The following is a 12,690-nucleotide window of genomic DNA, read 5'->3' as shown; positions in this document are numbered from 1 at the left end:
ATAATTATTATTATACTATATTTCAAGACAGTCTAATTTTCTCATAATGATTTTCTAACATTTTGACTTTACTACTTAATTTTCTAAAATATTTTAAAACAGACACAATTATTAACACGCTAACGTCCGGGCATCTATCCCGCCCAAAACTTTCGCAAATAATTGTTTTATAAATGAACTAAAACTTTTGTAACTAGACTTTTGCAATTATTTACGAATCAATTTAATAATATGTGTAAAATATTTTAATTATAAGAAAACTGCTAATCATTATAATTAAGTATAGGTGAGCTCTCACTGAGACGTGGACGTTGTGAAAATAGTGACTACGCAAAAAAACACGAGTAGATTCCCAATAAAGCCTGAACTTTGTAAATTACTACAATTTTGTTTTTAGTCTAGAATTAACGTAAGTTTAAGCAAACTATAAATAATAAAAACGGTAAACGTTAATATCACCATATTCTCTAGATTTATTATCGAATTTTATTTTATTTGTTTTCATGTAGAAGTGTGAATATATCAAAAAGGTAACAGATTAAGTGGTATATTAAACCATTAATAATTTATTCTACTGAACATTTTTGCTTTTGTCAATTTACTGAACTTCATTGTTATATCACAATTTTTTTTTTGCAATAAGTATAGCCTATGTTACCTACCCATAGATCATGAAATATTGTAATGGTGAATTGTCGAAACACAAATCGGTATTCTCTATATAATATTAGTATAAGATACTTCACTTGCAAGATTACTTTTATAATCTTGCAAGTGAAGTTCAATGATATCATGTCATGTAACAGCTCCACGTAACTAAGAAATGGCCACATCCGTCTATAATTTATTGACCTACAAATACGTGTTCAGGATTGTGACCCTTATTAAAACTATTTAAGATCGTAAATGTCGTGAGGGTGTTGAGGCCTAAGAAATTTGTGTAAGGTTCATTGTAATGTCCGCAAAACGGAACGAAAGTTCGTAACGCCGCACCCAAGATGCGTGGAAGTTGTGACACACTGGGTCAAATTTTTTGAACATTTCTCTATTTGAATGAGTAAAAGATTATTGACGTATAATTTTTAAAAATCGTTGTTCGACGTTGTTCTGTCTTAACTATGAATATTAATTTGGAATTGGTACAATAACTTAAAAAAATCAGAAATGAAGTGTTAAATATTCTAAAGCTTTATGAAAAACAATATCTATTTGTTTGTTTTTCTCGCGTGTAGCTATATAAATAGTTTTGTTGGTATTTCGATACGGGAACAGGTGACAACCGGCCGTCTAAAAACGTGGATTTTTAAGATTAATGCCACAAACAATTAGCGACTGTAATTATTTTATATGTATTTTATCAATATAATAACTCCGATCGAAGCATTTATTTTAAACGATATTCATTTTTCTTACATTCTCTTGACGACATTTAGAGCATGCACTTTGACAATGTTATGTCAAACGCCATAAGGTTACATGAAAAACAATTGAATTGTAAAGGCGCTATGCACTGAAAAAAAATTGCTATATGTAACAAAAGTATTCTTAAATTTTCTAAATTTCCGGGCAATTTTCTTATTTTTAACTAAGTTAATTATTTCATAAGAACCGTCTCCTGACAATAACGAATAGAACAAAAAATAATTAGCGAAATCGATCTAGCCGTTCATGCGTGATGCCGGGACCAAGGAAGATGGGGATTTAATTTTATAAAATAGATAAGTTGTTGCATGTTGTTGGTATGTAGGTTCCTTTTGCCTCAAACCGTGGCCTTTGCCTTTTTTATATGCACTAGAAATCTATATATTTTTAATTACATTAATACAGTTTTTATATCATAATACAGGGTGTGGTCAATCTTATTAAGTGGGTTTCAGTTTAGAAGGTACAGTATTATTTAGAAGCAGATAGGTCTAAGTGCAGCGTTGCCCTTGTGGCTTCAGCATGTAACTCTCATTCCTGAGCACGAAAGGATCGACCCGGCTGTACCAATGGACATTCTGTATGGGTCCCCCCTATATATAGTATCTAAGACGTTAGTTCGGTGAAGGTTAGCATCATAGAAGGCTAATCACCGACTTGGCTACTAGAAGAAACAAATGATCTGAAGAAACTCCGACCTCAATGGGCTGTAACGCACTTTTTTGAAAATATTCTAAAGAACTTATAGAGATGACATTATACAAAACTAAATATTAAAAATTTGATATCATTAATTTAATAGTCCTTCTAATACATAGATATATATGTGTATAACATGTATTTTTGCATTACTTATGTAATTTAATAAATTTTTATTTTTTTACTCACAGTGGTTGCCTGGAAGAGATCGCTCGTAAGCGATAAGGCCGCCAGTTGCCCTCCTTTTAATTTAATTATGTTCAATTTTTTTTATATTGTAGTGTAACGAAGTGTTAATAAATAAATAAAAATAATTTTAGATTTTTACTAACTATTAAAATTGAATATTAACTTGCTCCTATAGCTTAATATTTTTTTTTAGTTTACCGCGTCACAAGAAAAGTACAGTATACGTCCTCTGTCCCTTTCACTTTCAAAACATTTCTAACACTTAAAACGCGACAGTTTCACCTAATGTGTATCAGTAATACCGTTGCGTCAAGGTCACAGTTCTCAATGGCCAGTGGCAGTGACTCATCAGCTTTCTCAATACCGCTTCCTAAGGGTGTGGCCCTCTAGATTTATGGTCCCTATTGGGGTCAAGCCGCATACCGTGGTGGTATGACGGTGGGATGACCAGTCCTGTCAAAAGGCAATTAGGATCACGTCGGTCAACTTTCAGTAGATAATGAAGCGGCTTGATTTAGATGGGATGAATTGGCTACTCCGGTGGTCTCTTGGATTTCATCATTAATATGTATAATATATTAAGATACAAATACTAGGGAGCTTTAAAAGCATGTCAAGTCGTCTGATAACCTTTTAATATTAATAAGAAGGTATTATAAATATAATTTTGACGTAAGCTGTTGGTACCATATGCTATGCACTAAATTTAGAAACCGAAATATGCAATTTTTACTATGCAGTAAAAACCTTGAAATATTTAACATAAGATGGCCGGAATGCCTTATAATAGAATAAACATATATTCTTCAAGTTCATAGCCAAGTCGGCCGTGAATCATTATAAAACGATTAAGTAATTGAAGTCAAGTCTGAATTGTTACATCAGTTACGTGCATTCAGTGAAAGTGGTGTAGAATTCGCAGGCGAAACAGGGTCATTTGAATTAGCTTTAGAATTTTGAGTATAGTCCTGCTACGTAACATTTAAAACATGTTTGGGATATAAATGAATAGGCAATAGGCTTTTACATGGAAACATTTATGTCCGATGGAAAGCTGATGACCAGTTACCACAGGACTTATGTAGTCCTATTATAGGCCTTTCACAAAGATGGTCAATATATGCAGTATGTGAACACGTAAAATACAATATTACACACGCAAGTCAAATGTATTATTACTATGTTTGCTAACCATTTAAAAGGATGGATTCATTATCCTGGTAGACTGTATTATTATTAAATTGCAAAAGGCTATCATAACATGGTCTTCAATGGGACCGTTCAAGTATTACGTAAGTTGTAGTTGGGTCTTTGATTTTCTTATTTGGTGGTTACGTTAACAATAATTATTTACTTTTTACACGTATTACCTACACATTGTATATGCTTGAAAACGAAATGCACTTTTGAGGATCCCTACAAAAACTTAATACATTTATGTACTATTTTTGAGAGCTTTGCTTACTTATGCCGGCAAGAGGATGGGTTGATAAAATTGCTGTAAATTTGCTTATGTAATACTTGAAAGGCCCCAATTGACAATTTCTGAAAAGCGCTTGAAATATCTAGTTATGTATCTCATTTTTGTGTTTGTATCCGTTAAAGGACTTCTGTTTAACTATATATAATTATATTGTAATGTCTACAGTTTAGGTAACAAAAGCTAAAGGCTACTACTATTAATATTTTAGTGAAAAAAGAATGGAGACGATTTATTTATAACTGTTCGTTAATTTAGAAATAAATACAGCGTACGAGCGCATTTTTATGTTTAGAAGGTTTATGTTTAAAAATGGTGTCATATTAAAGTCCCGTAACGTATATGGGGACAATAGGGCAAACGCATTAAGACGTCTGTTTAAAGTGTTTATCAGTTTCCTTATTAACTATCCTTAATTTTGTGTTGCTTCAGGACAAATTAAATTGACTTAAAACTAGACTAAATTCACATTTTTTTCGATCAAAACATATATACATTCCAAATGACCATCGGAGCAGATAATTCAGCACTTGTAATTTTGATTAACACATCATTCAAAAGATAAAAGCTTTAGAAAAGTTTTAATTTTATGTATAAGTTAATCTCATCCATGCATTGTATAGATGAGTAGCATCGCAGTGTTACTGGGGAAAAAATATGTTTAGAATAAAGCCTTTAAAAAGATAAAGGAGTATCTCTATTTTAGGAAGTTGTGGAATACTTACTGTCTGGTGGGTCTTTGTTTTATCTCTAAATCTCATTTAAAAGTATAATAGAATAATCGGTATTTTAATAATTGATTTATATATTGAGTTGTTTTGTTTACATTTGGCATGAAGATAAGATCTAGTTTTAGGATGCCTGTCTTATAACCAATTTAATAGTATTGTAATACTATGTACGATACATATATATACGTAAAAAGAACATTATATAGAAAATAGTTATTTATAACGTAAAAAGTACAGTAAAAATAATTATGTTGTGGTATGAATTGCTTAGGTATATCACATACGTTTTAAATCCTCATTAAAAAAGTTGACTAGTTGATTCATCGTTCGATGCCTGGCTGTGCACTTTTGTCTATGTGCGCATAATACTTGCTCGCACGAAGGAAAACGTCGTATGGAAATTATGACTTAACGGATAAAAAAAAGGTAAAGCTACAGATTTCTGTATCTGTTATCATTTGTTTTTACTAATCGCCACTGGTTTTTTACACTGATACCCTAATTATCAAAATTTTACAGTACACATTGCATTACATAGAACTAAACGTTGTCGCTGCGATACCGCTTAAATAAATGAAAGTGAAAAGACAAGATTCTCTCCGATAATCGAATTTCTGTACCTGTGTCACACTTGACATTTCACTGGTAAAAGGTCACCAGAGAAATTTTTTATTCACATACCGCTATTTTATTTACATAATATCAACGTTTTTAAATGAAACACATTACAGTTTTAATCAAGAGTATATTGACTTTGATAGCTTTTCTATGTTATTGCAACAGACTGTAAGAGAATGTATCAATGTTAGGATATTATGGTAAGTACCAAAAATCAAATCGGTTGTCGAGTATTGCATACTGTTATGGGGTAGTAAATTATTTTAAATAGATAAGGAAGTCATCGTTATGTAAAACCATTATAGGACCAAACAGAAAAAGGCAGTTTAAAAGATTTAAGGGAAGTGATGTCGGGACGTAGAAAGGCGTTCGCGAAAAAAGCAAGCACATTACTTTTAATGCCTGCCGGAACGAATGCTTTTCTGTACGATTTCACTCACGATAGCTTCCTAATCTAACATCATCATATTTTTAAAAGGCTTGATGATGGAACTGTGGGCTTTGTTTGTAATGCTTAAAGAACATACCCCGAAGGAATGCGCTTCTACTCTCCGCTTTTGAAGTCCAAACCACAATATATTAATATAGTATGCATGTACTTATGTATGTGTTAAATATTTGTTTACATTTGTAGTATGTAATGTTAATTAACACAACTTTCGTTTGACAATTTACGCAATCTAAATTTTTATGGTTTCCTATTGATAATTTTTATGGTATATTTTGGTTATATAATGTCCATTAGTAAAAGTAGTTTTAATAGTAGATTAATTTAAACAAATTACTAAATTATGTAACAAAAATGGAACTACTAACGGATATCCTTGATTTTATTAAAATCTGCCTAAAAGGCTTAGTTGTAGCTGGATGTCTTGGATGAAGTTCTCGGACATTTTACAGAAATAGTATCTCTATATAAAAGCAACAAACTAAGGTAATGGCTTCTGTAACAAGCCAACATATTTATCAAAAAAATTAGATATCAATTCTACATCTGAGAATAAAATTAACTTTAAAAAATGACGACTTTAATGATGACTATAGTTTAATACTATAAAGTTATAAAGCAATAATTATTTAAAATACGGTTGGAATAGGTATATTTTTATATGTTAATAATATTTCTTAAGATTACTCAACAGTCAACAGTTGTCTTGTTAGCAACGTTTTTAAAGTGTTATTGTCAGCACTATATTTATTGCCTAGTCCAGCTGAGATTTTCTAGTAATTTTAACAATGATATTTTCACTCACGTAAAAATTATATACATGATTCATTTCTTTGAAATGGACAGTTCTACGCAGAAAGTTATTTTCTAACCATAAAAGTGAATTTACCGGTTTAACTTTGGTCAAACGTGACCCAAAAATTGATTAATAAATAGCTACATATAAAATAAGGTGTTGTTTATTCAAAACAGTGCAAGTTAAACTAAATCTAATGAAATACATTTTTACGTTTTTCATTTTACATTCTTTGAACATACACTTCGATAGTTCTGTTTCGTAGATCAACAATGCGCTTTATTTGTTACCTTTTTATAAATTGAGTTAACACAAAATAGATAAATGTGACATAGGAGCATTATTTGTCCCTAACCTCAATTTTGTTCTTTAATAATATATATAAAAATACTGAAAACCTATTAGATTATTTGAGATAACGGTTTTGTAATTGGGAAATAAGTTTATTCCGCAGTAGCTTAATAAGAAATTTAGGACTTCTTCAGAATTTAAATTTCATTGTCATTTCCTTCGTGTAGTCAATATAAAATAGATAAAAACCTATTGATTAAATAAAGTGTTACATCGGTATGAATTACGCTGAGATGACAATCTTGACAGTACGTTAAGACGCGATGTCTTTGTTTGTTAACACATACTCTTACTTTTGCCTCTGTTACATAGGCACTTAGTGCTATTATCGATTGAATCCATCTATGGTGTTTAGTATGTGTGTACGAAAATTCAAACAATCACACTTTTTCTTTCATTTCATTTGCACCGAGAGCCAGTATTTATTTGACTGTGAACAAACTTCGCTTTCTAACTAATATTTATTTTTCTACTTATCCTTACGTATGACGCTTCATCAGTTAGCGTATGTTGTCACACAGTACGCACATATTTTACGTCATTCTAAGAAAAATTTAGTGGGGGAACAAAGGATAAATTCCATGACAATTTTGGGATGATATCATAAGTCATCCAACATTGAAACTTGTGTGTGCTTCGGTGGTTATCACAGAAAGATGTGGAAGATAATAGCATGTGTTGCCTTACTGGCTTTAGTGAAGAGTAGTCCAGTCGAATATGGAATTGGTGAAAATATCGTTGGTGCTGTTTCGGAATGTGTAGACAACGACACATCACTGTGTTTGAAGGTGAATAGTGCTTTGTGTTTGTGCTAGTGCTTAAAAGCTTTACGCGCTTTTGATATCAGAGAGTTGCGTACATTCTTTGAATCTTTGATTCTACGAATCTTACACATGTAAATTAAAATCATAATTAGTAATAAAAACGGTTTATTTGATAGTGTTAGCAAAAAATAATCGTTTTACCATTTGCAGGAAAAAGCGTTAAAAGTTACTGAAAAATTAGCCATAACGAAAGATGTCAACATCATCGATGGATTGGCCTTAGTCAACACTGGATCAGCAAGATCAGCTAGAAGTTACGAACAGTTGTCTGCCGATCCCAAAGAGAGGGAATCTCAACTGGAAGAGAGAATTGTAAACAATGTTGGTGACTTTTTGGACAACCACGTACTTCAGTTGCGATTGTCTGACGATTCTGAAGAGTCACGAGGATTGGATGAGGAAGGTAAACATCACAAACTTTTTATTAAATCGCTAAACCATTAAAAACTCGCAGAGCTTTAAGAGCTTAATGAGAATTTCTAAAGAAACTCGATATAGAAGCATTTATTATAAATTGAATAAAATCTATAAATATTTTTTATATAAACTCTATTGTTGTTACCTACAAATAGTATAAATATATATATACGTATAATAGAAGTTAAAACAATGTGGAATAATACTTTCTAGTTCATCATGTTTATTGGTTTATGTATTGTGTGTAAACTTATGAGAAGATATGAGGTAGAAAGTCTCAAGTAAAATGTATTTTTTACGACGGAAGACATAGTTGGTATTTATATCACAAATATAACTGTTCACCTAATATATTTTATAATTTTCTAGGCCGTGGTAAGAAGAAGAACAAGAAGAAGCTCAAGCAGCTGTTGCCAATTCTTCTCCTCTTGAAACTGAAGATGGCTGCTCTTATTCCTCTCTTCCTTGGGATCATTGCATTTGTCGCTGTCAAAGCTGTGTTCCTCGGAAAAATCGCATTCGCGGTCCAAGCCGTTTCCCTTATCCGACGACTTTTATCCAAAAACAACCAATCCTCTGGAAACGCCATCTCATATGCTCCAGCTCATGCTGAGGAGCATCCGGGCTACTCTTACGAACCAGCTGGAGCTGGTGGCTGGAGTAGAAAGGTCAACGATGCCCAAAGCATGGCATACGCCGGTCAATTAACAAACTAGATTGTAATTGTATGAATGTGTGTCTGTATTTATTGCGTGTTGTATGAGTACCTCAAATTAAGTTAATATAATAAATTATTACATTCATTAAATTATTTCATTTGTACCTTTTATAAAAATAATAGGAATAAAATAGAAAACTGTCGCACTAACGTATTACACCGTTACAGAATAGTAGTATAATAAATATGTGGTAAAAACTATGTCACTCACTGTGGCATAACGTCTTCTCGTATGGCATCAATTATTATAAAATGTTAATGTCGAAACTGAGAAGTGGGGACCATTTAGATAAAAAACTGTTACCAATCAAGCTGTTCACAGTCGTTTTCGTTTCGCTTAAGGACGTGGACTTTACAGATAAAAGCAAAAATGAAGTCCATTCTCATTTTGTCGTGTGTTATAGCAACAGTGTATTCTGGGCCTATCGCCCAAGAAGACTCGGTTCTTAAATTAGTAACCAGCAACTTTGTGAATTGTATGAATAGTGATTTAAATTTGTGCTTAAAGGTAAAGTGTTGTGATGGATTACTATAGTGTTTAGTGCGTGTTAATAACGATTACAAGTGGATTGCACAGGGTTGTTTTCTTGGGCATGTGCTTTAACTGACTGATTCAGTAGAATTTATAGTATTACAATTTTAGCACGTTTATAACTGGGAATGATAAATACTCGAAAAATCCAGTTTCAAACAAAATTAATAAATAATCTTTAAAATAATTTAATTTAATTATTAAAAGCTTAACGGCAATTATAATTATTTCATTTTACAACATAAAATATTTTGTGTTTTTTTACTAGAACTTACTTATTACTAAATATAATTAAAATACTTGAATATAATTTCTCAAGAACTTGTAAGAAAATAATATTTTATTGTTCAAAGCTCTAATACTTCGCGCATTATACAAATAAAGCATAAATATTGGGCTTAAAAGCCCAACCTCTACTAAAACAAAATTGATTTTATTTTGGACATCAAACTTATTTTAATGAATAATATTATATTTACAGGAACATGCACTCAAAGCCACTGAACGTCTCGGCTCAGTTCGTAAGCTGAACATCATTGATGGTCTTACCATTTACAACAATGGCCCTCGGGAATCTAGAAGCTTCGAAGCTTTATCCTCAGAACCCGAAGAAAGAAACAAGCAACTGACTGAAAGACTATGGGAGAGTACCACGGATCTGTTGCAGAAGAGCGATTTGGAAGTCAGCTTTGCTGGTGGTGATGATGAAGAGGAAGAATCTCGGTCTATTGATGATGGTAAGTAATATTTGGTATTAATAAAACTTATCATTAGCGCTTAGGATGGGTACATAATGCAAACATTTTAAAGCAATAAATTTATCACAATTCTGCGCATTTCCGTGACTATCATATTCACAACAATGTTGATATATTAAAGAATTAAAAATAATTAATTATATAAAATTTCAATTAAATATAAAATAAAATCATAAAGTCGTATTTGTAACGAAGCTTACAGTTAAGTGATGCTACTAATACTATTTAGTTATATCAAGCAACGAATTCAATTATATCAAGACAGAGTTAACAATTAAAAATAATATTACCTTAAACTATATGAAGTGTAATTTCGTTTAATTGAGAATGTTAAAATTATCTATAAAACGAATCAAAATATGTAAATTACATTAAAATAAGAGAAATTTTGTCCCGTTATAGGTTACGTAATACAAGGTTTTAACTGTGCCACCGATACTGGTTTTTGGTTTAAGAAATTTCACCGGATTCTTCTTAAAATCTTTCAAAACGTTAGTGATGTATATAACATATCGTTTTATACAAATCATTCAACAACAACAACTACTATTATTAGGCTTTCTTGAATCTGTTTCGAAAATGTTTCCATCTAAATCCACATGCATTAAAATCCATTTTTTTTTCATTTTAATTTAGAAATCGACGCAACGTATCAACATAATGTAAAATTTAATAAAGTCTTTAATGGATTGACAAACAAATAATCTTAAATTAATTGATAGGATGAGCTTGAACTTATCTTTCAAAAGCTGGGTTTATGTTTCTTTAAGTACAATTTCTATTTAATAATGTTGTCCTTTTCACTCTTATGTCCCTAACTAATTGAATTCAAGACCAAGATCAATTTTAAAACAATTTAAAAAGAACAATGTGATTACAAATTTAATCTCTACTTTAAACAAGAAACTGACATTTGATTAGTAGTTTACAAGTCAATTAAAGGCATTGTTCTTTGAGTGGAACTATGTTAGTGAAGCTAAGGTTTTCACCATTATTTTTCCTTCTCACGCAATATGTGCTAAAACGGATTCAATTAAGATTAGATGAAAAGATAATATAGTAATTAATCATGTTTCCTTAGCGTCAAGGAATAGAAAAGCTATATATATATATATATATAATAGGCACCTATACTTAATATAATAGGCATTTATACTAAACAACATTTTGATAGTTCAATACAAAAATAAAGATTATAGATTATCCGTCTTAATCTATTCTTACAAAGATTTTGTGTGGAATCCCTAATAATCGTCTTGTTCATTTTGTAGCAGTCGAAGAAAGCCGTGGAAAGAAGAAGAAGCAGCTCAAGAAGAAGTTGAAGCTCCTCATTCCCCTCGCTATCCTCGCTAAAGTGAAAGCTGTAGCCCTAATTGTCATCGCTCTCCTGGTAATCGCCGCATCACTTTTCAAACTGGCCGTTCTCGCCAAGATTGCCTTTATTGCCAAGGTCATTGCAATCATTAAAGCCTTGATCGCAAAGAAGCATGCCCAAGAAGAACACACCTGGGTGTCTCATGAGGAGCACCCTCAAATTTCCCATGGAGGTTGGGGCGAGCAAGGTGGTTGGTCCCGCTCAAGAACGGAAGCCAACAACCTGGCCTATTCCGCCTACCAACAGTAAACCAAATAATTAGGTTGTATGAATGTTAATTTATTAGTGTGTGTGTGATGGCGATTCTTGTTTATAATTCATACCTTTTTTTAGTTTACAGGATCGTTTATGTGATATTATCTGTATGTATTTTACGTGTATTATATTTAAAATCTCGTATTTAATTATTACCATTACTTTATGTATAGCAGTATCTATTTATTCTATTAATTCTTCTTTATGTATGTACTATCTATTATTGACTCTATAAATAGTTATATTTCTATTCCATGTAATATATACGTATTTATAATAATTACTTTTATAGTATTCGTATATATATATATTAGTTTCACGGTCTTGATCTCTTGTTTTTTTGTTATTTTATATTTTTGTTTATTAACAGTAGGTATTTTGCTCAGCCAGTATCGTGTATCACGAGTTTGAATGTGAATTATTTATTTCAACAATAGTCATAAATAAAATATATCTGCATTATTAATTTCTTTTATTCTATATCTAAGTTTTATGAAATAACATCTTCAAATTATAAAAATATAGTAGATAAGCCATAAATAGTCTCGGTAATGCGAAAGACAAAGTAAAATTGTCTCGACTATACTATGTAAAATTAAAACACCGTTTTCGTTTCTAAGCTAACCTAACCTAAACATAATCAAAACAATCAAATATACAGTATTTAAAATTTTCTTAACCTACATAGTCATAATAAAAATAATTAAAAATTAATAAATTTGAAGTTTGGTTCCTATTTACCTTTAAGGATGGCAGCATTGCGATACTTACTCGTTGAGTGAGGAAAACACCAGCTCTGTGGTCACCGGTACTATCTACCAGGAGCCAACTTAAATCTATATTTAGCACCTGTGTACATGAACCGTAGAGCACTTAGCGTTTATTGTTTTTCGGCTGCTCTACGGCCGCCCCAGCTTTTTTACTTGTCCGAGGGAGATGATACCGGGCTAACGTGTCCACACAAGTAGCATCCCATACCAAAGCCTTTCTTCCAAGGGATCAAGGACATACCATTCGACCGCTCAAACTATATTAAGATTGTACATGAAAAAAATGTTGAATTTTTTGAATTTTGAA

The 12,690-nt window shown here is 31.5% G+C and overlaps 2 protein-coding genes across 2 annotated transcripts; both read left to right on the top strand.

Annotated features, from left to right (window-relative positions):
• Window positions 1–7,390: 7,390 nt before the first annotated feature.
• LOC123720542 lies at window positions 7,391–8,691 on the top strand. Its single transcript, XM_045677198.1, has 3 exons — window positions 7,391–7,522; window positions 7,709–7,961; window positions 8,345–8,691. Exons 1-3 carry the CDS (start codon window positions 7,391–7,393, stop codon window positions 8,689–8,691), a joined length of 732 nt encoding a protein of 243 aa, XP_045533154.1.
• A 372-nt stretch (window positions 8,692–9,063) lies between these two features.
• Window positions 9,064–11,607, top strand: LOC123720735. The gene is made up of 3 exons (XM_045677467.1): window positions 9,064–9,201; window positions 9,707–9,962; window positions 11,255–11,607. The coding sequence occupies exons 1-3, from the start codon at window positions 9,064–9,066 to the stop codon at window positions 11,605–11,607; spliced, it is 747 nt and encodes a 248-aa protein (XP_045533423.1).
• The last annotated feature ends 1,083 nt before the right edge of the window (window positions 11,608–12,690 follow it).

Source organism: Pieris brassicae, chromosome 2 (assembly GCF_905147105.1).
Source record: "Pieris brassicae chromosome 2, ilPieBrab1.1, whole genome shotgun sequence".
NCBI lineage: Eukaryota > Metazoa > Arthropoda > Insecta > Lepidoptera > Pieridae > Pieris > Pieris brassicae.
This window is presented reverse-complemented; position numbering and strand designations above follow the sequence as displayed.

Excerpts from the sequence above, each read along its gene's own strand:
- LOC123720542 (XM_045677198.1), top strand. The coding sequence starts at position 7,391 with ATGTGGAAGATAATAGCATGTGTTGCCTTACTGGCTTTAGTGAAGAGT. Across the intron at positions 7,523-7,708 it reads ACACATCACTGTGTTTGAAG|GAAAAAGCGTTAAAAGTTAC; the intron begins GTGAATAGTGCT and ends TACCATTTGCAG. Across the intron at positions 7,962-8,344 it reads ACGAGGATTGGATGAGGAAG|GCCGTGGTAAGAAGAAGAAC; the intron begins GTAAACATCACA and ends ATAATTTTCTAG.
- LOC123720735 (XM_045677467.1), top strand. The coding sequence starts at position 9,064 with ATGAAGTCCATTCTCATTTTGTCGTGTGTTATAGCAACAGTGTATTCT. Across the intron at positions 9,202-9,706 it reads ATTTAAATTTGTGCTTAAAG|GAACATGCACTCAAAGCCAC; the intron begins GTAAAGTGTTGT and ends TTATATTTACAG. Across the intron at positions 9,963-11,254 it reads ATCTCGGTCTATTGATGATG|CAGTCGAAGAAAGCCGTGGA; the intron begins GTAAGTAATATT and ends TTCATTTTGTAG.